At 34.8% G+C, this 24,664-nt stretch overlaps 3 protein-coding genes and 1 long non-coding RNA gene across 4 annotated transcripts; 3 read left to right on the top strand and 1 right to left on the bottom strand.

Annotated features, from left to right (window-relative positions):
* Positions 1–8,039: 8,039 nt before the first annotated feature.
* LOC126673892 (phospholipase A1-IIgamma-like) lies at positions 8,040–9,982 on the bottom strand. Its single transcript, XM_050368204.1, has 2 exons — positions 9,353–9,982; positions 8,040–9,018 (listed from the first exon to the last, which is right to left on the bottom strand). The coding sequence occupies exons 1-2, from the start codon at positions 9,959–9,961 to the stop codon at positions 8,398–8,400; spliced, it is 1,230 nt and encodes a 409-aa protein (XP_050224161.1). The 5' UTR covers positions 9,962–9,982; the 3' UTR covers positions 8,040–8,397.
* A 4,296-nt stretch (positions 9,983–14,278) lies between these two features.
* On the top strand, positions 14,279–15,010 carry LOC126672195 (uncharacterized). The gene is made up of 3 exons (XR_008790290.1): positions 14,279–14,454; positions 14,550–14,684; positions 14,939–15,010. It is a non-coding gene; the product is annotated as an uncharacterized LOC126672195 (long non-coding RNA).
* Positions 15,011–17,923: 2,913 nt separating this feature from the next.
* On the top strand, positions 17,924–18,900 carry LOC126672194 (uncharacterized). The gene is made up of 2 exons (XM_050366140.2): positions 17,924–18,525; positions 18,613–18,900. The coding sequence occupies exons 1-2, from the start codon at positions 18,118–18,120 to the stop codon at positions 18,898–18,900; spliced, it is 696 nt and encodes a 231-aa protein (XP_050222097.2). The 5' UTR covers positions 17,924–18,117.
* Positions 18,901–23,672: 4,772 nt separating this feature from the next.
* LOC126672193 (E3 ubiquitin-protein ligase SINA-like 10) lies at positions 23,673–24,248 on the top strand. The gene has a single exon (XM_050366139.1). The coding sequence runs from the start codon at positions 23,673–23,675 to the stop codon at positions 24,246–24,248; it is 576 nt and encodes a 191-aa protein (XP_050222096.1).
* The last annotated feature ends 416 nt before the right edge of the window (positions 24,249–24,664 follow it).

The following is a 24,664-nucleotide window of genomic DNA, read 5'->3' as shown; positions in this document are numbered from 1 at the left end:
CCTGGCGTGGTGATTGCTGGAAACCAGGGACTTATCTTTCGCTTGCCTTAACACATAGGCATCCCTGTTCCAGACCACACGCCACCGTTAATATGTTTAATAAAATAATGCGAACACCTTTGCGTCTCGCAGCGGTGGTATTAAACATATTAAAATACACAGCGGACCGGTTACACATAGCCGGCGAATATAAAACATACTGTTTTTGACCCTCACAAAAACACACGAGGCCGACTCGGTAACTAGATACAATATGCCACTAAGCAGTCACCCAGAAGGTATACACGCGTGCACTAGATCCTATCAGAGTAACTAAACAAAGGACTAGTGGCACGGCTGCTGGCACATTACACTTATACTATTGCAGCATACTAAGAGTACAAAATCCTATGTACATTACCAAAGAAGAGCTTTCCTGAAGAAGCGATGTGGAAGCTCGACTGACCACAAAGCTCGTTTCCTGAAAAATGGGATAACAACAACGGGGTCAGAAATATAAATATTTCTGAGTGAGTAAACAGTTTACAGATAAATACCAAAATCGCATAATATATATAAAACAGTTATATATAAAATATGACCAATTACGTCGATCCATATGAAACCCTAGTCCACGATTTTCCTAACAGACACATTCATCTCGAGCTTATGGACAACAGAATAAAGACCGTGAACCGAATCACTGCCGTCCAATTCTGTATCTCTGGTACCTGGACCGTAATCAGAAACTGCCTTCGCGGCTTATTCCGCGACCGTAACTGTATTACTGCCGTCTCAGGGTTTACCCGTGAAGTCAGGGCATCTACTTTCCCAATGACTTACACGACATGCATACCTCTATACCTCGACAGAAGTGCATCTAGAAATCGGTGTTGGTGATCACGCAACCCTATTGCCGCCCAATAGGTAGCTCGTTCCAATGGACCTCTCTTGGCTAGTTTATACTATTGCGATTATGGATTTAAAACAGTTGAATACTGATATTCAAAAGTAAACACGTAAACTCACAGTACTGCTAAGTAACTACTTAGCACCGCCGTGTGTGTGACACACTCCCTGGAGTCCTGGTCTGACTGCTGGACAGCTAGTCGGATCAAACATACAAATCACACAAGACAATACATCAATACTCATTTCTGGTATAAACATCTAGGTCCTGAAACCTAGGTTTAATCTAACATATAACACATAGCACGTATGGTCCTTTTCTTTTTAAAAAACCATTTGAATCGTTTTCACCTTAAGAAAACGTTTAGACTTCACTCTAGAAGTCATTTTAGGTATAACAATACCTAATTAAAATCATTTACTAGCATCGACTTGATTGCCAAAGCCATTCACAGTCGACTACTAATTATTTAGCAACATCGTTTGCTAAATCTTTTAAACCGGTTAAACGTCGACTTTAACTATTTTAAAGTCCTTTTTAAACGTTTAACTTTACTTTTAAAATCATATTTTAAAAGTCTTTAGCTTAGGTTTAAAAACTCTTTTCACTTTCTTCAAAAGAAGTTATCATTTTTAAACGTTTTAGTTCGACGAAACTACGTCAAACGGATAAGGCAAAAAGCCCCAAAGGAATTTTTCCCCTTTGGCGTCGGCCTGGTGCACGTCCGTGCACCTTGGGTGCACGTTCGTGCACCCCTGGCTAGTGCACGATCGTGCACCATTGTGCACGGTCGTGCACCCTGGATAGTGCACGTTCGTGCACCTTGGTGCACGTTCGTGCACCTCCAGATTGGTGCACGTTCGTGCACCATATGTGCACGTCCGTGCACCAACGTGCACAGCCCCGGGGAAACTCGATTCCCGGGGCATTCCGACGTGATTCAACCTCATTTTTCCGCTCCTAACACGTATACACAATCCAATATATCCATATTCACATTCAGAACGTAAAAATAATAAGTATACGTTCGATTCGATACGGTAACCGTTTATAAACGTATATATATTCGAAATATATCGAAATATATTAAAATAAACGTTTAATACGGAATTAATACCTCGATTACTTGAGTAATCGTCGAAGAAACGGGGTTAGAATCGAGAAACGGTCGATTAGGGCCGAAACCCTAACCTTCGTCACCTCTGGAGAGAGCAAGTAGCTCTCCTTTGCTTCTGAAATGAAGCAAATGAACTTTCTGTTCATTTCATATCAAGTGAATTGATATATATATAATAATGGTTAACTTATCACTTTAACTCAAATTCTTAAATAGTCGTCCGTAACTTAAACGGAAACGACTTTCGAATTTCGTGAAACTTTACCCAAAAATCTAATAAAATAAAATAAGAATAAAAATATAATTTTTATTCTCATCCGACTTATATTTTATTTTCAATAAATCTCAGAAGATTTATTAGGTCAAAATCAGTCCCACTTGATTAAACTTTCTACGTCCAAATTCTATGAAACTTTGACGATAGCTTCGTCAAATTATTTCGCGAATAATGACACCAAAATTATTCGCTCGGGACTTATATATTATTTTATTTTAATTTGGACTAACGAATAATACTTAATTAGTTTATAACTAAAACTAATTAAAGTAAAGAATCCAAGGACTAAAGGAAATATTTTTCCTTACTTAGCCTCCACTTCTAACCGCCTCACATCTTCTTATCTTTCTCTTTTTTTTTAATTTATTATTATATATATATTTATATTTATATATATATATCTTAACTTATATTCGTTAATAACTCGTCGAGACTTCCGAGTTTCGACATTTTAATTTCGGGGTTTTATCCGAAATATTAAACTCTCCAATTAGAGTGGTATATTAATATATTAATTATTAATATATTTTTATCTTACGACTCCAGTCGTATTTCTTATTCAATTAGTCTCGTTCATATCTCTTTATTAAAATTTAAATCCTTGATTTAAATTTTAAACTCCTATTATTACGATATAATTTTAGGGATACTTATAAATTAAATTTACGCTTAAATTTAATTTACGTATTCCCAGCTAATAAAAGCTTTACACGTGGCTTATAAATTACGGGGTATTACACTATCACAAAGTTTTTATTACACAATTGATTCTAATAAAGAACCAATATCATATAATGAGGCTATTTGAGAGTGAATGTTGGAAAAAGGCTATGAAGGTAGTATTAAATGCTCTACAACATAATCAAACATGATTGTTAACAGAATTGCTTGCAAATAAAGTACCAATAGGTTGTAAGTGGATGTTTAAAATAAAATATAATAATAATGGTACAATAGAAAGATATAAGACTAGGTTAGTAGCAAAGGGCTATGCTAAAAAAATAGAATAGATTACTTAGAAACCTTTTCACTTGTTGATAAAATGTCAAGTATTTGAATTTTACTAACTATAACAGCTTCAAAAAGGTGGTATTTACAACAACTAGACATTAAAAATTTTTGCATGGAGATTTATATGAAGATGTATATATGCAAGTTCCTCAAGATTTATCATGTGATCATAATCTGGTTTGCAAACTTATAGAGAGCTTATATGAACTAAAACAAGCAAGCAAACACTGGAATTTGAAGTTAACTAATGCATTGATCTCTCAAGGTTATGTTCAATCTACAACAGATTTATTATTATTTATGAAGGATAATGAATCATTCACAGCTCTTTTGGTATATGTAGATGATGTCATTTTGACAGGAAATGACATAAAAGAGATAAATAAAATCAAGAAGTATTAATTTGGATGATACTTTTAAGTTTAACGACCTTGGAAACTTAAACAATTTCTTAGGTTTAGAAGTTGGCAAGAACTAAAGCTGGTATAATTTTGCGTCAAAGGAAATATGTCCTAAATATATTAACAGAAACATGATATCTTGGTTGTAAACCAATTTCAACTTTAATGGGTACTGATACAAAATTAGTAAAAGATAACAGTCCTCCTTATTCAAACAACAAAGCATATAGAAGATTGGTTGGGAAGTTAATTTATATTTGCAGTACAAGGCCTGACATATCCTTTGTGATAAAACAATTGTCTCAGATCTTGGATTCTCCAATTGAGAAACATTATGCAGCTATTTCTAGAGTACTAAGATACCTAAAGAAATCTCTTGGACAAAAAATATTTTTCTAAGCAAATGATAATTTGAAAATAAAGGTTTTTTCAGATTCTGATTGGGCAACATGTCCGGATACAAGAAGGTCAATTACATGTTTTTATGTATTCATTGGAGATTCCTTGGTTTTTTGGAAGATTAAAAAACAAGCTAATTGTTTTTTAATCCATTACTGAAGCAGAGTACAGGGCTTTAGCAAATTTAAGTTGTGAAATTCAATGAATTCAAGAATTGCAGATTCAAAATTCATCACTAGCCCTAGTATATTGTGATAATCAATCAGCATGTTTTCTGGCTCATAATCCATTATTTCATGAGAGAATAATATACAAAATTGATTGTCATATTGTGAGACAACAAATACAAGCTGTATTACTATTTCTATTTCCAGTAGCTTCTGATCAGCAACTTGCTGACTTATTCACAAAGCCTTTATCATCCTGTCTTTCTAAATTTCATCAACAAGTTAGGCATACATAATGTATACTCTCCAGCTTGAGAGGAGGGGGGGGGGTAATTAAATTATATTGAAGAATTCAAGAATTTAGCAAATTCGACTACAACAGAACAAAGGCATGAGTCTGTTATTTCAGTTTGTAAAGTTAATTAGATAATAGAGCAGTTAGTTAAAAAGAGTACACAGTCAGGATTCAGTTAGAGTATTATAGACAAAAGAATAAAAAATTCCTACAACTAAGGTTGTAAGAAACTCCTACGACCATTGATATGACACTTGTTGATTGGCCTTTTTTAATACATCTAATATACTTACATAGTTACATTTTTATTTCCTACATTTTTTATAAGTTAGGCTACTAAAAACTATTATTTTTACAAACTATTATCAATATGTATGAAATAATAGTTTTTATAAGTTAGGCTACTAATAGTTTATTTTTACAAAATGTATGAAATATCAATAGGCTACTAAAAACTACTCATATGATTCTAAATAATTGTTATAATAGTAAATTAAAATTTAAACTATATTATTATTAATATATGAGTTAATTTTTATTAATTTAATGTTTCATTCATGCTAAAATCTTAATAAGAACTATAGTTTATTGAATATTATTTGGAAAAATAAAAAAAATCACTCTAAATAATTAAAATAACTTCCAATAAAATATAGGAACTAAAGTTATAACTTTGTAGATATATTAAATGTATTTAAAAAGTCAATCAATGAATGACATGTCAATGGTTGTAGGAGTTTTCTACAACCAAGGTTGTAGAAAAATTTTATTCTGGACAAAATAATACAATCATCAATGTCCGTTAAATTAAAATCAACTCATGAGTGACACGTGTTGAATTTACTATAACGCATTGTAATCATTTGATATTTTTAATCCATGAAATTTCTATTATTCTTCTCCTTAATTCGTGATAAACTAGAAGACACTGTCTATTGATACAATTTGTTTATATCCTTTATTCTTTATCTTGAGAATATGATATAAATAAGAAAAATTCACAACACTAATTTTACTCATTAATTGATATATCACACTCATTAATGGTAAAAACAATAAAAATAAGAATAGTGGTAAATGGATAGCTTTATCCGTATAGAGTGGTATAAAAGTAATTTTTATTAGTAGCGAGTGATTGGGTTTTACTTTTTTATCCTTATAGGTATTTGTACTGGAAAAGACAAATTGTCTTGGTAAATGACAAAAGTTCCTCATAAATGATGACTCTTTAATAGGCCGAATAATGAACCAACACTAGTTTTGATAGTGGCGATATTTTTGTTGACAGTGGAGATATTTTAGTACTCCATTGTTTTCTTTGTAATGGTAGAAAGCAAATAATGAACAAATCTTGTTCGATTGTAATTAATTACTGAATTGCTATCATTTTTTTGTTTTATTTTAAATTATGTAATTTTATATTCATATATTTTAATCGGCCATAACATTACAAATCCGCTATTAAACCAGCCTAAATAAAAATTTGGTTATTCAATTGATTTTTAATTAAGAGCCGGCTATCAAACCGGCTCTGTCATTAGTCTTACTAATTTAAGATCTTGAGCTGACTTAACGGCCAACTTTAATTTTCATGAGTCGGCCGTTAAACCGGCTTATATTAGTGTCTCAATTAATTAATTTTATTAAATTTAAATATATAATATATTTAATAAAATTGTAAAAAAATTGAGGTTGTTATAAATTAAAAAAAACAATGTATTAATCTCATTTTGATAAAACAAGCTTCATAAGGAGACAATTGAGATTTAATTTTAAAAGTAGTCAAAAAAATAGTTACAAAAGATAAGTTGTAGAGAATATAAAACACATAAATTAAATTAATTTGAGTTATATTTGAGATCTAGAATTCATGTAAAAAAGTTAAAAGAATAATTAATCTTAACTGAAAATAGAGAAAAAAGTTTTTATCCGGATAGATTCTGTACAAATAGCATTGCTGTTTTATAATGCAGTAAGCAAAATGATCCACTCTCTAAACTAAAAAAATAGTATTACTAGTGTTCAAAAATATATTTTTTATAACTTTTTAAACAAGTTCACCCGTCCGGTTGAACTGATGGCTTTACTGGTTCCGCCACTAATTCGGCTTTTAAAATATTGTGCATCGGGTTTACTAAACATTAAAAATACAATTACTATTATACATGTTCAGCTCGTGTTCATTCACTTAGCCATTAAACGAACAAGCTTGTAAACGTGCTCAATGAACGAGCTCGATAAGTACTAAACGAGTTCGCTCATGAACAAGCTCGTGAACGAGCTCGATAAGTACTAAACAAACTCGATCGCAAGCCCATTTATTTAGCGACTAAACGAATGAACACGAGCTCGGCTCGTTTATCCGTTAAACGAACACAAATATTAGTTAAATAAATTATAAAAGAACAATATCTAATAATGATATTTTCCAAACACATACTAAACTATAACCGATAAATCCAATAAAAGATTATCCCAGCATAAATAACAAAAATATAGGCAATATAAAATTTATAGACAAATAAAACAACTCATTGTCCAAAGCTATTAGGTTATAAGTTTCTCATATCAAAACTACGTAGTTTTGTTAAATCATGTAATTTTGAAATTATAGAAGTTATTTATATAAATTAATTTAAATATGAGTTAGTTCGTTAACTCCTAATTGAGTTTCTAAACGAACTTAGTCACTAACTCTTATTTGAGCTTGTTCACAAACTCTTTTTCGAGCTTGTTCATGAGCATGTTCACGAACAACTAATCGAGCTGTTCATGAAAGTAAACGATCCGAACACTACTATGTTCATGTTCGATTCATTTAAATTGAAGTACATAAAATCAAGTTCGAACTCGGTTCATTTGGATAAAATATAAGAGATATAAATAAGATAGAATTTGGAAAATCAAATTTAAAAGTGTTTAAATTAATTAATTTATTTATTCTAAAATTATTGAAAACCAACATAGAAGTTGTTAGGATTTTAATTGTAAAATATTATTAAAAATTTATGGAGTGGAAAATTAATATACATGATAAATAAATAAAATTATCAATTTATTGAGTTTACAGAAAAATATAAAAAGTATGAAATTTGTATTTAAAAAAATTGCATTTATAAATTAAATATTATTGTTAATATTATAAAATATCCAGTTTAATATATTTGATAATCATTAAGAAATAGTAATTTGAATAGTATGTACGTTTGTAAAAGCCAATTTAGTATATAAATGACAATCATTAAAGTTACTATTTATGACATTAAAGTTATGTAATTAAAGCTATGTAGTTGGAGTATGTTGGAACACGTAAAATCAAGGAGTACTTATAAATGATGATTCAAAAGGATATATTAGTCTTTTACATAGTCATTAACTCTAGTATTACTGGTTCTATCCGGATAGATTCTATCCCTTCATCTTTAGCGTAAAAATAATTATATATTAATAATATTTACATGAAAAATATAAAAAAATGACAAATAAAATGAAACAAAATGGCACATTAATCAAAATAATCAACCTTTAGCACATGCAAACAAAATATTCTTAAGTGAACCAAATCCACCACATAGAATTATGAACTATTCATTTAATACGTGACATGTAGCGTGATTATTTACATGAGTCAATCAATGAAAGGCATATTAATTCTAAATAAAACACATTAAATAATTGTGTCTTTCATTTATTTGCTCATGTAAATAATCACGTCATGTATGACGTATTAAATGGATGGTTCATAATTCTGCGTGGTGGACTTGATTCACCCATGCAAAGAGACTAGAAAACAAACAATATCAGAAATAATTATAAAAATCAATCATCCAAACTATTTATTTCAAGCTGGATCAGGAACATCTTCTTCATGATCCATCAACTTCCAAGACCCATCAAGCTGTTGCACCATACCCTTATTCTTCTGAACCCGCCACGAAGCAGGAACAAGATACTCATTTTTCAAAACATCTGAAGTTTTATTAACAAGAGCAATATCACGATTAACCTCTAAACTAAACCCTCCTATAAACCCAAGGCCTTGAGTTCCCGCTACTCCATGCAAATAGCACTCCAAATTATGCCAGCTCGACACATTTCCAGGGCTTTTCAGGTACTTAGATTTCGTAGTATCAATTATCAGCTCTTCTCCTACATCAGAATACCCTATGAATGGATAATTAGGGACAATGTCGAGTAGATTTCGGACGCGTAAAGCTCGAAGATCTTGGTGCCCGGAAAAAGCCTTTTCGAAATCTGCATCGCCAACCCGAGGGCTGGCGAAGACGATGGCGGTGACGGGACAAGGTTTGTTTGGTAAAGATTTGGATTTGTTGAATCCATTTTCTACTATGTCGACTGCGTTTAGTGTTGCTATTGCAGCTCCGAGACTGTGGCCACATACTGTTATGCTTATTTCTTCGTTCTGGTATAGTTCCACAAGTCTCCTTACTTCATTAAGAACCTTAAATAGGAAAAAGTTATCATAAATTAATAAACAGTTTAATCTATAATTAATTTTTTGAAGTTCAAATAATTAATTCTATTTTAAATTTAGATTAAACTATTTTAAATTTTTTATATCAAATTAAGTTTATATAGTGATCATCCGTAGAAAATATTCACTTTAAAATGATGATTGACACGAGACCCAAGTGTAAGATATTTTAAAAATATATTTAACTAATTTGATGAGCGCTTGTGGAAGAAACTGAATTTACGACCTTAACAAAATATTACTAAGTTTATATCTTTGAGTTATAACTCGATTGGTATTAATCAAATATTATTACTATTACCTGATCTCGAGCACTTTTGCTATTGTATGGTGATCTCGAATCATCAGAAGTATAGATAGAGTACCAACCTTGATGCACCTTACAATCACTAGACTCACCAAAAACCTTCGGAGCAGAATCTAAAATAAACTGAAAATTATTAACCCATTCCAAAGTTTGCACCGTACCTCTCCAAGCAATCACAATATCTCGCCGCCCCAAAGCCGCCGCGGCCTCATCAGTAGCCACCGCAACGTACCCCATCCAATTCGACTCCTTACTCCACGCCTCCCTCGATAAAGACGTGATCATAAACGCCTCCGGAAGATGAATGCGTGAAGTTGCATACAAAAATTTCGTCACCTCGTACTTGTACGGATTTCCATTACTCAAACCGACATTAGCAAAGAAATTTCCCTTTGCGTAAAGACTGGCTCCTGCGAATTTTGAAGCTTTCTGAGTATTGAAAGCGTCGTAAGTAGCTTGCGCCATTTCGCCGTAATGAATAATGTAACGACGAAGATCAATGTCGAGAGGATCTAATAATCCTTTCCAGTGATTTTCGCCGCTTAAAACACTCCATTTTTCAGCTATGCTGCTATTAACAGTGTCGCTGGTGGTGTTCATCATATTGTTGTTATTCTTGCTTAACCACATTGATCTGCAGAACCGTTACCTTTGCATGGATATTATATAGATTTGATTGTGCTTGAAAAATGTTATGGGGTAGCACTACTTGGATTTTATAAATATAAAGTGGATATTGCAATATTTGATTTACATTGCCTTCAAAATTTAAACTTCTTCTGGCACTTCGTTGTCCACACGATTATAGCATTACAAGATCCGATAAGGAAATATTTTTGTTTTTTATTTTTATGCATTTTATGGAATTTAAAAATATGTATACGATTGAAATTCATCATTTTAAAATCCTAACCGTCACCTCCTCTCTCTCTTTTTCTTTCTTCTTATTTCTAATCAAAAAAATTTAACTTGACCATCACCTATCAATTTTATTAATCTGCAATGGACCATTTTCTTTCATTAATTTAGTATTTAGTATTTAGTATTTGTATTCAATAAATATAAATTAAATTATTTTTTTGTTTTTCTTTGTGAAATTCTATTTTTTCTATGTGGGTGTTATTTATCTTTAGTACATTTCATTATTTTTTTCATAAATATATTTATGGAGTAAAGATTTGAATCGTTGTTGACAAAATTATGTTATTGATGTTCTTTCAATCAAAGTAGTTCAAAGATCTCGTAATCACTTTGTTGTTTAAAATAGGTAAATTTACACCCTATTTTATAAAAAGACAAAATATTTATAAAAATACTCTGTTAATTTTGCCATATCTTTTATTTCTTTCAAACTCTAATTTTTTTTCTCTTCCTGCATTATCTGCTACCACCATTAATCTTCACTTTGTAAAGCTTGTCACCGCCTAATCAGCTTACCGCCACTACTGCCCTCGGTTCTCCGTCACAGCTGTCCTCAGTTAGTTGCCGCCACCACCGCCTTCAGTTTGTCGTCGTCGTTGCCATGCATTAGCTCGTCGTTGCCATTGACGTGGCATCATATTATATACGCCAAATATGATAAATTATTATACATGTTCTCCATGTCAGGTTAAAACAATTCAAATAAGTCAAACTTACATAAATATTTTTTCGACAGAACTGGAATATTTGTTAAGATGGAGAAAAAAATACACAATATACTTGTAAACCTTATTAATTAAAAAGAATATACGGATGTTTTATCCACTTCATGAATCATGCAATTACACATCCGCTTAACACCGAGAACTAGGGGTGAGCAAGAACCGAACCAAACCAAAAACCCGAACCGAACTTCGTTGTTTGGTTCGGTTTTTCGGTGAAAACTGTTTGATTCAGTTTCTACTTTAGGTAAAGTTTGGTGTTCGGTGTTCGGTTTGGTTTGGGTGTTTTGAAAACCGAACCGACCGAAAAACCGAATTAACCGAACTTAATTTAATATAAAATATATATACATATATACTTATATTTATATGTTTTTTGTCTTTAAATCTTAATTATTGTTGATATATGAGTTAATAATTGTTATTTAAACATATATGAAAGTTTATTAGACTCTAATTATTTAATATTTCAAATGATTTTAATATAAAAAAAAATTAAAAATAAAAATAGTGAAATTCGGTTTTAACCGAACCGTACCGAACCAAAATTTTTGGTTTGGTTCGGTTCGGTTTTTCACCTCCAAACTAAAAGTTCAGTTCGGTTCGGTTTGGAAATTTTCCAAATCAAAAACAAAAAAAATCCAACCAAACCGACCGATGCTCACCCCCTACAGAGAACAATGATAAGCGAATGGCAACTAATATAAATCTGCAGTTTGTCTCTAACGATCCAATTTTTTTATGCTGCAGACATCCTACTATAGTATTTATGTGTTGTTATATCTGTAAAATAATAAATATTGCAATGAGTAATAAATTCACATATAAATAAATAATACCAACCACGTATTATAATCATTGAATTTAAAAGCTGTTTCGAAGTTGATCTTCTTCAAATTAGATGACAAGCGCTTTTATTAATGACCCCGCATATCTTATAAAGGAAAAAAAACAATCTCATGAAGAATGACAATACCCTCACGAAAGAGGACATTTAACCTCATGGAGGAAGACAATAAAAGGCATCAACTGCAGTGTGAATGATTCCTTCTGGCCGTTGCTGTTGGCGCATTGTCTTCCTCTTGAGAGTCGGATACATTTTCCCCAAAATACTGCGAGTCCTTGGAGCCATCTTTCTGATAATCTCACTGGGCGTGCCAATTTTTTCCTGTATTTTTTAGAAAACAGTTGGTGCCTTTGATTGTGTGAGCGTGTTAGAGAGTTATACCTCAAAATAAGATTTTGAAAAATAATCAAGCGATTGTGAATGATTTTCAAAGGACATAAAATTTTACAAATTCCTTAAAAAAATCTCCTGAAGGCGTTTAAAAATTGAAAGAAAGCTTATGTAATTGAAAATAAAAACTCGTACTGGAATTAAAATTGCGATTGAAATAATATTGAAAAGCAAGAAAAATATAATTGTGGTATAAGTGATTTCATAAAACCAAAGCTTTTGACGTTGAATTTTCCTGAGAGTTTCTATGTTTTTGTTAATTTTGGCTGAGGGTTATAATCGTTGCCTTCTTCTTCTATTTATAGAGTTTCTGCAGAAATACTCAGATGATTAAACTGCTTCTTAACTGCTCACGTTCACTTTCCATTTTTCCACTTCTATTGAAAATCACTTTCTCCACTTCTACAAAAAAATGTCGCTTTGATACAATTGTTAGCACATGCTACAATATGAGATCCTAAACTTCTAAGATTTTGGATTTCAAGCAAATTGTGTGTAAGCTTCTGGCCAATTAATTATGAACTTTTGGCCAATTGATTCTGAGCTTCTATCTCCTGAGACTTACTCTAGAATCTTGGGCTATTTTAATTTTGGTATAAACACAAGGTATTATATATAAAGTAAATTTCATATAAAATCACCACCTTTACACGTCTTTTATTTTAATCACGTCCTTTAAAAAGTGTCAAATAAAATCATCACCTTTCATTTTTTTGCAAATCTATCACCGATGAGAAAATTCGGTGTCTTTTTCCTCCCAAATAAATGTCTTAATCTGATTAATGTACTAATTAAAACACAAACTACTTTCATCTTACTCTTTTCTTATTCATTCCGGTTGTCGAGTCAACAAATATGCACCGAATTTTCACATTCGTGATAGATTTGCAAAAAAAATGAAAGGTTGTGATTGTATTTGACAGTTTTTAAAAAATGTGATTAAAATAAAAAAAACATGTAAATAAAGTGATTTTATATATAATTAACCTTTTATATATATATATATATATATATATATATATATATATATATATATAACTTGTAAAACTTGAACAGTTTTAGTTATCAATAATTTTTATAAGTTATTGATGTGAATTTTTTATGTTTAATCATTTAATTTATTGTATTAAAAATTGTAAAATTTCACTTATACTAATTTATTAAGTAATATGAAGTTAATATAAGTTATAAAAATAAATTACTTTTTCTTTGAAACAAATCAATAAATTTTATTTATTTTTAAATCTTCATTAAATTTATTTTGTATAACATTATAAAATTTTACTTATATTAATAAATTATACTCCCTCTGTCCTAAAATTATAGTCTCTTTTTCCACTTTTATCCATTCAAAATAATAGTCCTATTTATCTTTTTGTTATATTTCTTCTCATATTATCCTTTTCATGACATTTTTTTATTTAATATCAAATGAAATATTTGAGAAAATGCAGTATATTATATGAAATACTTGAAAATTTCTTTGTTGATTTTTTTAACAATAAAAATGGCTATAAATTATTGATTTGACTATCATTAATTTAATTTTGTACTTTTTAATCATCATTTAATAATTAAATTTTTTTATAAAGTCACATTTAATCATATTTATAGATAAAATTGAAAAATTATGCCATTATAACTATAATACTTATATTTCTTAATAGGTTATTTTCATTCGTCGTCCCTGACTTTTGGACTTTTTATCACTGACATCCCTAAACTTCATTTTCGGCCTATGGCTAATAATCATGGACGGTCCTCGACCTTTGCACTAAGCTTCCCTAAACCCCCTCACCTTTCAAAAGCTTCACTAAACCCCCTGACCTTTATGGCGGCGCCATTCACGGCCCTTCTGGAAAAAAAACACAGAATCGCGGCGCCGCCAAAGATTTAATCGTTTGCATGCGTTTTCCTCGCCACCTGTCGACCCACGTGACCTGTCCTCTGTCAGTAGCAACAGTTCCTCCCTCTGACATGCTGGTTGACTTTTCAAATTTTAAAATCAAAAAAAAAAATTAACCGCTCGATAACTTTTATCTCTCTTTCATCTTCTTTCTGACATACTCTTTCTTCCTTCTCTTCCCTTTTTTCTTCTGAAACTCTCATTTTCACACCGCCATTGTTTCTTCGATTGCCTGTTCATCTTCCGTGCTTTCTGTGTTTTTGCATTGTGAAGAAGAAAAAATAACGAAGGAACAAAACATAAATTTAGAGTGAGAAAGATTGATTTTGATTTTTACTCTTGTTATCTGGTTCATGTGGTTTAGGGTTTGATTAACGTGGTGTATTTACGCTCTCTGTGTCACAGGTTTTTATAGTGAAAGAATTACAAAAATGAGAAAGAAAGGAAAAGGAAAATCAAAGGAAAGAGAACGAACGGGACCACCTGGAACTGCTGGATGGGGTTTAATGGATGAGAGCGATAGTGACGAAGTGGTGGAAGGTATGTAGGACCACATAGTACTTTGGTTTCTGTAAATGTTTGTTATTCTATGCTTTGATTTGTTTATTGCTTTTGGACATAGGACTACAAGTTGCTTTATGTTTGTTTACTGCTGTAGGACCACTAGTTGGTTTGATTTGTTTAATCTTTGTACGAGTTGTTTATTGTTTTCACGTTTCTGTTGGTTGGCATTTACTATTCTTTTTGTGTTGCTTGATGGTTGTTGGTGTGTTTAAATATTTGTCTGTTTGCAGTGTCACCAGGTTTTGAATTTTTTCAAATCAACCTTCACATTAATGGGGCATTGGGGGAATGGGGTTACCATGATGGGGAAGTGTTCACCGGCATTTATTCCGTGTCTGGTATGACTATGAAGAAATTAGATAGATGGGTGAAAAGAGAAAAAGTTGAGGGCTTAGTTGATTATTATTGGAAAGAAAAAGACAAGGAATTTCATGATTGGATTAGACCGATAAATCACGAAGATGATGTTATGGAAATGGCAAGTGCTGGGAAGAGGGATGGAGAAGTGGATGTCTATGTTAGGAAACTGACCGTTAAAGACATTGAGTCTTTAGTCCCTCCGCCCCCCCTCGCCCCCACATGTTGTAATTGAGGAGATACCAAACCCCAAAGATTTAGCTTATGTGTATCCCACTCCCGTGAAAAAAGTAAGGAGTAAACCATTGGCTACCAAGGCTGGTGGGAGTAAACCACTGGGTACCAAGGCTGTGGGTGAAGGTCCTTCAGAAAGTGGGGCGTCATGGTTGAGTCCATATGTAAGTGAATATGTAAGTGAAGGGGCTTCTATGGTCCAGGGAGATACGCAGGCTCAGGGGAATGAAGGGGCAGATTATTTAGGACAAACTGACACTGGGAATGATGAGGTTGCTGGTGAGCGGGAAAATGAAGAGGCAAGCGTTCAGATGGCTGATGAAGATTGCCATGATAAGGGGGATGGGGCTGCTGAAGATTGCCAACTGAATGGGGCTGAGGCTGGGGCTGAGGCTGGGGCTGAGGATGGGGCTGAGGCTGAGGCTATGGATGGGGCTATGGATGGGACTGAGGCTTGGGCTGGGGCTGCTGAAGATTGGCAAGTGAATGGGGTTGAGGCTGGGGCTGGTGAACAGCATGGGCCACAAGAGGAAGAAGTTCCAATTCAGGGGCCACATGAGGAAGCTCAGGATTTGGGGGCTGACGATGGGCCGCACATGGATGAGGGAGAGGGGCTGCATGATAAGGGTCCTACTCAACAAACTCAAGATGTGGACTTCGACAATTTCTTCCAGACCCAACATCAGCCCCCTTTTGAGGGTTTATTTGAGGACCAGAACAGGGAACTACCGCAAAGGCAAAGTGAAGACCAACCACCGATGCCCACTGAAGAAGAGCTTCATCATTCACATGAATGGGTTGAAGATTGGGATGATGATCTAGATGAGTACATTGTGGATCCTGATTATGACATCTTGAATGGTGATGAAGATTTGACTACCGAGTTGAGGTCAAACGGTCAGTTGCCTGAAGAGAATGAACAGAATGAAAAGAACGAAGAGAATATTGGTGCTTTGCAGAACAGGGCTGGTGGGAGACCCAAAGGTAAAGCCCAATTTGAGTCGGGTGGTGTTGACAGAACAATTCACCAGGACACTGTGGGTGGTGATTCAGAGTACGTAGAGTCTGATGGTAATAGATCTATTTCAGATTCAGAAGAAGAGGGGGGGAGGATTTTAATGTGTTTGATGAAGACCACGACCATGAGGGTCCAACTTTCTCTATTGGGATGTTGTTCACTGTCAGGGAGCAGTTTAAGAAGGCCTGCCGTGAGTGGGGGATACACCACAGGTACCAACTGCACTTCCCTGTAAATGAGATAACAAGGGTGAGGGCAAAGTGCTACTCAAAGAGCAAATGTAAGTTCTACGTGTTTGCCTCAAAGCTGCACCTCAAAGATCCCAATGACAACACATTCCGAGTGAAGACCCTTGATCTGCGCCATACATGTCCTAAAGTGAGCAAAAACTTCCACCTGACTAGTGCAGTCCTCGCCGACAAGTACTTAGAAGAATTTAGAAACGATCCTGAATATAATTCTGAAGTGTTTGTGAAGAAGATTCAGACGGACCTAAAACAATCAATAAGCATTCAGCAAGCAAGAAGAGCAAGAAGGGAAGCATTGGACAAATTGGAGGGTGATGAAGACCGGCAATATGAGAAGCTGTATGATTATAAGAGGGAGGTTTTGAGAACCAACCCAGGCAGCACGGTGGAGTTTAAAGAAGCAAGGGGGAAGTTCCAGGGAATGTATGTATGTTTTGATGGGTTGAAGCAGGCCTTCGTGAATGGGATGAGACAGATTGTCTGTCTGGATGGGTGCTGGTTGAAGGGTAAATACGGGGGTCAACTTCTTTCTGCAACAGGGATTGATCCAAACGACTGTATGTACCCCTTAGCATATGCCTGGGTTAAAACGGAGAACACAGACACCTGGATGTGGTTTATTGGGCTACTATCAGCTGATCTGCACCTTACGAATGCCGCTGTTTTCATGTCCGATAAACAAAAGGTACAATCCATGGTTGAACAATCTTAGTTGATTGTAGTTATCTTGATTAATGTGATGTATTAGATTTTTTACATTAAGATCAGGGTCCTTTGGTGAATAATGTACAAACTATAGGGTGTGTTATTGATTGCATGGGTGATTATATTTTGTGCGCTTGTGCAGGGTTTGTTGAATGCTGTGAAGGAGTTGTTCCCATATTCAGAGCATCGATTTTGCTGGAGGCATTTGTGGGCCAATTTCAGGAGCACGTTTCACACGCAACACATGAAGCCCTTCATCTGGAACATTGGAACAGCAACATACAAAGCAGCCATGGATAGAGCAATGAAAGCTCTGGAAGACAAACATGACGCTGGCTACCAATGGATCAAAGAGAGGGACAGGAAACACTGGTGTAGAGCGCTGTTCAAAGAGGAAGTCAAATGTGATATCCTCCTAAACAACCTGGCTGAAGCATTCAACAAGTACATACTTGCTGCAAGAGAGAAGCCAGTGTTGACAATGTTCGAAATGATAAGGACGCAGCTTATGAAGAGGATTAATGACAAGCAGAATTTTGGGGGAAACATGGAGGGTGAGCTGTGCCCAAAGATCAAAAAGAAGCTGGCCAAAATCATTGATTATGGTTGGAAGTTCACCGCAGATCCTGGTGGTAGCCCTCAGTGGTAGGTAGAGGGCCCAGGGGGCCAGTTCGTGGTTGATTTGGCTAACAGAACATGCACATGTCGAAGGTGGCAGCTTAGTGGAATCCCATGTTCGCACGCTACACCATGCATATATGGAAATAATCAACGGCCTGAAGAGTTTGTGGATGATTGCTACTGTGTAGCTACGTATCAGAAGGTATACAGCTATGTAATCAACCCTATGAATGGGCCAGACATGTGGGAAACAGACCCTGAGCCATTCAATATCATACTCCCACCATCCCCAGTACATAAGAAGAAGAGGGGCAGAATACCAACGGCCAGGAAAAAAGAGGCGGAGGAACTAGAGAAACAAAGGGTTGAAAAAGCCAAGGAAGCCGCTGCAGGTAGGGAAAAGTTGCCAAGGAAAGGAAATATGAGAATGACGTGCAGTTTATGTGATCAATTTGGACACAATAAGAGGGGTTGCCTAAAGAGGAGTGGGGGTCAGTCAACTCATGAGGTCGGTGGTCCGTCAGCTGAAAGAGTGCCTGGTGGTCAGTCTGCTGAAAGAGAGCCTGGTGGTCAGTCTGCTGAACGAGAACCTGTGCTTCATGACTCTCCAGTCACCCTCCGCTGGATGATGGATGTTAGTGAATGTGTGGTTTTCTTGTTTTTAGTTTTTTGGTTTATTATTCCATTAAATTTTTTTTGAGTCTGTGTCTTTCCATGGCAGGGTACAAGTCAAGTCGTTCATAGGTCACCGAGTAGACGTGACACCTTTCCATTTGTGGATCAAGCAGTTCCGGCGGAACCTCCGGTTGCTGACCAAGGCCAACCAGACCAGAACCACCCAGGTGATGCAGAAGAGAATGCCTTCAACAGCCAACGGAGCAGTGTTGAAGATGGAGCTCCGTCCCAACCTATCCCGACGCAAGCTGAAAAAGGAAAAGGGAAGCGGAGAGCTAAAGATGTTCCCTCTAGATACATGAACATCCTGAGGAAGAGATCCAAAAAAACGTAGTGCTGGAACATGGATTAGTGGTAGTTATTTTGTTAATTATTATTGTGGTGCACATAGGCAGTATTTTGAACCATACTTTTGAATGTTTTGAGCCACAATGTTTTGGTAGTTTTAGGAATGTTATGTTATGAAACTTAGAAATGTTATGTAATTAATTCATGAATCAGTGTACAGACATGAAAATTCTTAATATAAAAGTACTCAACTAAAGACTTCAGAATCCAAATTAACACCAGAAAAGTTGAGCTATGATAGCAGTATTTTACTCCTATTTAGAGTGCCGTTTCCGCATGCTTTTATTACGATTTATCATGGTTTTATGGTATTCCGAGTGACTTATTATATGTTTTAGTATTTCAGGTACTTGAGAGTATTGCGGAAGCATTTTGGTACAAAAGATGGAAAAGTCGACGGAAAAGAGGCGAAAGCTCATTTGCAAGTCTGAAAATCCGACCCCGCTGCACTAATTGGAAAATTGGAACCGGCTAGAAGCCTCAAATGAATTTGTGTTCTTCATGAAAGTTAAAGTAGACGTCCTAAGCTTTCCAACGGTTCAAGAATCGACTCAATCGAACATTTCTACACTAAGTTATGAAGTTACGAAGATCGCGGTTCTGCAGAGCAAAGGGTGTCTCGAACCAAGACACCAAAGTGTGATATGTGTCTCGATTCGAGACAAATGTGCCTGGAGGCAGATTATAGTGTTTCAAACCGAGACACTCCTCCATTCTAAGTGTCTTGGTTCGAGCTTAGGCTTGGAAAAAGGGGAATTTCTGATTTCAAACACAAAAAGGCTTGATTCTCTTTGCTTCTTTGGGCCAAACACTCCTTGAGTGAATGTTTTTCTTTCCTCTTTTGTAAACATATAAAAACCCTTTTATCTCTATTTTAGGTTATGTCATGATTTTGTAGAGAATTGTTAGACATCTCATTATTGTAGCAACACTTTCTCTCTAGCTTTAAATCATTGTTCTTATTGTTCTTACTAAAAGTAGTAAAGGATCTTCATAGTTCTTGGTGTTCTTCAAACTAATTTCCAGATTTTGCTATATTGGGAAACTTATTAAATACAAGTATTAGTCTTTTAATTGAAGCTTTATTATCTTGTTCATGTGTTTAAGGTTCATTTATTACTCCAAGGTACTTAATCTTTACTCTATGCCTAATCTTCATTATTGCTTAATTAGTTTTGCCATGATGATGATTAGTAGCTAAACCCCTTGTTTGGTGGTTGTTATGATTGCCATGTTTGATTAAATAGGTGATTAGGGTTAGGTTTTATGGGTGATGTTGGTTGTTGTGCTTCTTGAGCTTAATGCTTAGAACAGGTTGGCCTCTTATTCTTTGCTATGTGGTTTAATTAGGAGGACGAGAGTTAACTAATTAGACTATACCTAGGGGAGTACATGCTTTAGACCTAGATGCATTAGCATAATCTAGGGCTATCTTGGTTGTGGAGTTTGCTTGATTAGTTGGCTCGATTAACTCTATCGAAATCTATGAGCACGAGAGTGGATTAGATTTCGGAATTGTTAATCAAGTTTTGACTCTTTCACTTCCGGCTCGAGAGAGCGGAATTGGTTCCGTAGAATAGCTTGACCCGACCTAAGTTCCCATCACCTTGACCCAAACTACCTAGATATGACTTTGGCATGACTAGCAACCTCCAAGCGTTTTTACCCTTAGTTGAATCCTTATTGTTCAATCTTGTTTAATTTAGTTTAATTGCAAGTTTAGTAGTTGTTTACCTTTAGACTTTTGATACTTTGAAAACCATATTCATGTTTGCTAAACGAATTGAATAGCAACTAAAATCACTCTCATCAATCATCACTCTTGAATTCACTCCTTGTGGGTACGATAACTCGGACTTAGGTCCACTCTATTACAAGTTGGGTTTATTCTCAACAAGCTACATAATAAAACGATCAATTACATAATAATATGGTTAAAACAGTCATTCTCCAACAAGCACATAAGCTTACAAACAACCATTCTAAAAAGTTCATAAGATAATAAGTACACTGGCAATAAGACAAGTTTCACAAATGCTTTATAAGCATTCAGTTCCCCTATTTTTTTCTCTAATCCGAGCAGCTGTGAGTTCATTCTTCAATTCTCTAATCTCCATCTGCAGTCCCCTATTTGCAGCATACAAGTCTGTTAGCTCCAGCTCCATCCCCTCAATTTTGTTAGCAGCTTTAATAAGCTCGTCCTCCACTTCAATTGCATCAATTATACTTGCTCTGTCAATCAAATGCTTCAGCTCGAATACATCTCCTCTGAGCTTTTCCCCTTCTTTCTGTAGCTCTCCATTTGATTTCTTCATATTATACAACATGTGCTTCAGGTGAGGAGCATATTCCTCGTCATACCACATGAAGAAGGGGCATCGATTCACCCGCATCTATACACAACAGTTGGCTTTAGAAAATGTCATATAAAAAATACAAACACATTGAATCAACACAATCTCTAAAACTAATAAAATCCACACGAATCGAATCAGAAATCCCTAAAATCACAATGAATCGAGTCAGAAACCCTTAAAATTACAAACCCTAATATCCAAATGACCCAAATCAGAAACCCTAAAATTACCGTTTTACAAACCCTAATATCCAAATGACCCAAATCAGAAACCCCTAAAATTACCGTTTTACAAACCCTAAAATCCAAATGACCCAAATCAGAAACCCAAAAAATTGCCGTTTTACACAAGAAGAAGAATTTCATACAACTAACCTTAGCATTTGGACATCGAAAGAATCGCCTCCCAGGATTCTTTTCAGTCCAAGACACCATGACCTTCGCCTGCAATCCGCATTTGCATTTAGGAACATTGCACACAGGGAATCCATCTACATAATCCTCTTCTGAAAATCCTTCGGCCATAATTAGGAGATCGACACGAGAACGAACCCTAAAATCGACACAAATGGAAAGGTGTCACGTCTATAACAGTTTATAACAGTTTATGTTTGTCTATTGTTTTTTAGCAACCATAAGGTCAACCTTTTATATAATCACCTAAGGTGCTTATCCTATGTTTTAAATATCGGCCACGGTCCTCATTCTTTTATTTCAGGATCAACCACGGTACTTCAACTTTTAATGAAATATCACTTAACGTACTTAACCTTGATAATTAAAACAATAAAGGTTCGTTGGTAATTAAAAAAGGGACATCTGTCACACCTGACAACAAAAAGCAAATCTGAACCCTGCATAAATGAAGGTGCAACACATTATTCAACTGAACACTCAACCCCTTTCTGAAAACCCTCGTCTCATTTTTTTTCTTACCAGCCTTCCCATAGATCTCCACTCCCAAGACACAACGACAATGGAAGGACAAGCTAAACAAGTTGTGTGCGACTGTGGAATTCCATGCCGTATGCAGATTTCCTCTACCGAACGAAATCCAGGACGGAGATTTTACGGCTGTTCGAAGAGAAATGTAAGTATTTTAGATTTTACGGCATTTCGAAGAGAAATGTAAGTATTTTTTTAAAACTTAATCTTCCTTTGTTGCCATTTAACTGTCGTTTGACCTACACTACACAGAATCAATGCGATTTTTTTGCGTGGGTGGATAACGACATGGCCTATCAGATGACGATGGTCAGGAATTTGAAAAGTGAGCTTAATGGCATGACTGAAGAACGCAACAAAGCTCTACTGGAACTAGTTCATGCCCATACTCAGGTGGCAGCTAAAACTGACGAACTGGAGCAACTTAATGAGGCCTTCGCGGGATTGAATGAGTCCATTGAGATGTACCACGAAGAAAATGTGCTTATGATCCAGGATAGTGGTCTGCAACTTATGGAGATAAACACTCTGAAGGAACACATCAAGCTGATGGAAGTCAAGTGCTCAGACATGGAGAGGAAAAACAAGAACATGAAGCTTGGTTTTTTTGTGGCATTTGCAGTTGCCGGTTGCAGTTTATCCGTTGCTTGTTTGAAGAAAAAATGATGCATTTTCTATTAAGTGACAATGGCTTGTGTTTGTGCAGTGTTGTTAGTAAACTGCGTTCCAATAATTTTTTGTATTATCTTAAACTCATTTAATTTGCTTGTTGGGAAAACTTTGTGTGATTCAAAAATTTAAATTACAGTACTGTCGTTGATTATAAAATTTAAGTGCAGGTGCTGTCTTTCATAATTAAATATAAGTTCAGGTGTTGTCTTTCATAATTGGTCGAAATGTCAAGGGCTATATTAGACTTCACAGAGAAATAAACCGCCAAAAAAATGAAAACTTAATGGCAAAGATTAGCAATGGGTTTTCCAAGAAACCCTTTCATTACACCCGTTCCATCACTTGTATTGTTCCAATGCAGCCTATTCGTTAACTACAACCACTAATTAATTACATCCAGAAAGGGCATGTAAAGAAATTGAAGAGTCATGATGGTAACTTATTTAAATAGGCAACCACAGCAACTGATTCAACCATTTCAGAGTACACAAATTGTTCTTATTCTCAAAATAACCAGAAGATGTCCGATAATATTGTTGTGTCTTCACTTAATATGGAACTCATGGATTGCCCAATATGCTGTGAACCCTTAACAACTCCAATTATTCAGGTTTTTACCCATTTATTTATCTTTACCATTTACTGTTATTTATTTCTGTAATTGTATTGTTTAATAATTGTATTTTTTCTGTAATTATATTTAGTGTGAAAATGGGCATGCAACATGCAACTCATGCTCGGAGAAGACTCAGAAGTGCCATTCTTGCACCCTGTCTATCAGAAGAATGAGGAACCGGATTCTTGAAGATGTTGCTGACTCTTTGAGAGTTTGTTGCTCGTTCAAGAATTATGGATGCCCAACAACTGTTAGGTACCCCGATAAGATCAACCACGAAAAGTTCTGTTCTTTCATAGAGTGCTCATGCCCCATTGAAGTTTGCAATGTCAAGGGAACCTCTGAAATGATTTATGCTCACTGTAAAGTGATGCATAAAGATTTTGTGAAGCCGTTTGTTTTTGGTCGTAAATTCCCTGTTTCTGTTCGGCTGAATGATAATTTCTTTATTCTCCAAGAGGAAAACACAGACATTGTGTTTGTTCTGAACAACACAACGTGTTCTTATCGGAATATTCTTACAATCTGTTGTCTTGGACCGTTAGCAGCTGGATGCTGCCCCTATGAAATTGAAGTGAATGCCAACTCAAGTCACAAGTTTCACAGTACTACCCAGAACATTCAAGGCACCGGCAATTACTATCGTTCTTTTTCAGGGTTCCTTCTTGATAGTGACCACGAATTTTTTGCTGACGGATTGATCAAGATGGAGTTTTGTGTTTATCGCGCACCGGAGCTTGCTTAAGAGGATGACTGGTTTATGTAGCATTGTTTATGTTTATTTTGGTTAATTTTGGTGAATATGGATATTTTTGTTCTTGTTTTTGTTCTTGTTCAGGGTTAATTTTAGTGAAGATGGATGTTAATGTAATTTTTTTCTAAACGTTCTGAAATGTTTGAATATTTAATGAAGCGAATTATTATTCTTACTTTTATGCTTGTTTATATGTCTTTATGAATTATAGTTTACATGTTCTGTAAGTAATGTAAGTAATGTATGTTTTATATGTTTTATGTACATTTTTTTGTCCAGAGTAACAAATATCAGGGTCCACTGCTCAATCCATTTTAAAATGTCAGGGACCTTATGTGAACAAAAGTATAAGAATGAAAGACAGTGGTCATGCATGAACCATGCATATTTCGTTTTTCTAAAATTAA

This window comes from Mercurialis annua, linkage group LG3, assembly GCF_937616625.2.
Source record: "Mercurialis annua linkage group LG3, ddMerAnnu1.2, whole genome shotgun sequence".
In the NCBI taxonomy this organism is placed as follows: Eukaryota; Viridiplantae; Streptophyta; class Magnoliopsida; order Malpighiales; family Euphorbiaceae; genus Mercurialis; species Mercurialis annua.
This window is presented reverse-complemented; position numbering and strand designations above follow the sequence as displayed.

What these genes read in the sequence shown, in the direction of transcription:
- LOC126672194 (XM_050366140.2), top strand. Translation starts at nt 18,118, where the DNA reads ATGAATGGGCCAGACATGTGGGAAACAGACCCTGAGCCATTCAATATC. An exon ending in CCCTCCGCTGGATGATGGAT is followed by an intron (nt 18,526 to 18,612) that starts GTTAGTGAATGT and finishes TTTCCATGGCAG; the next exon opens with GGTACAAGTCAAGTCGTTCA.
- LOC126672193 (XM_050366139.1), top strand. Translation starts at nt 23,673, where the DNA reads ATGAGGAACCGGATTCTTGAAGATGTTGCTGACTCTTTGAGAGTTTGT.
- LOC126673892 (XM_050368204.1), bottom strand. Translation starts at nt 9,961, where the DNA reads ATGATGAACACCACCAGCGACACTGTTAATAGCAGCATAGCTGAAAAA. An exon ending in GCAAAAGTGCTCGAGATCAG is followed by an intron (nt 9,019 to 9,352) that starts GTAATAGTAATA and finishes TTCCTATTTAAG; the next exon opens with GTTCTTAATGAAGTAAGGAG.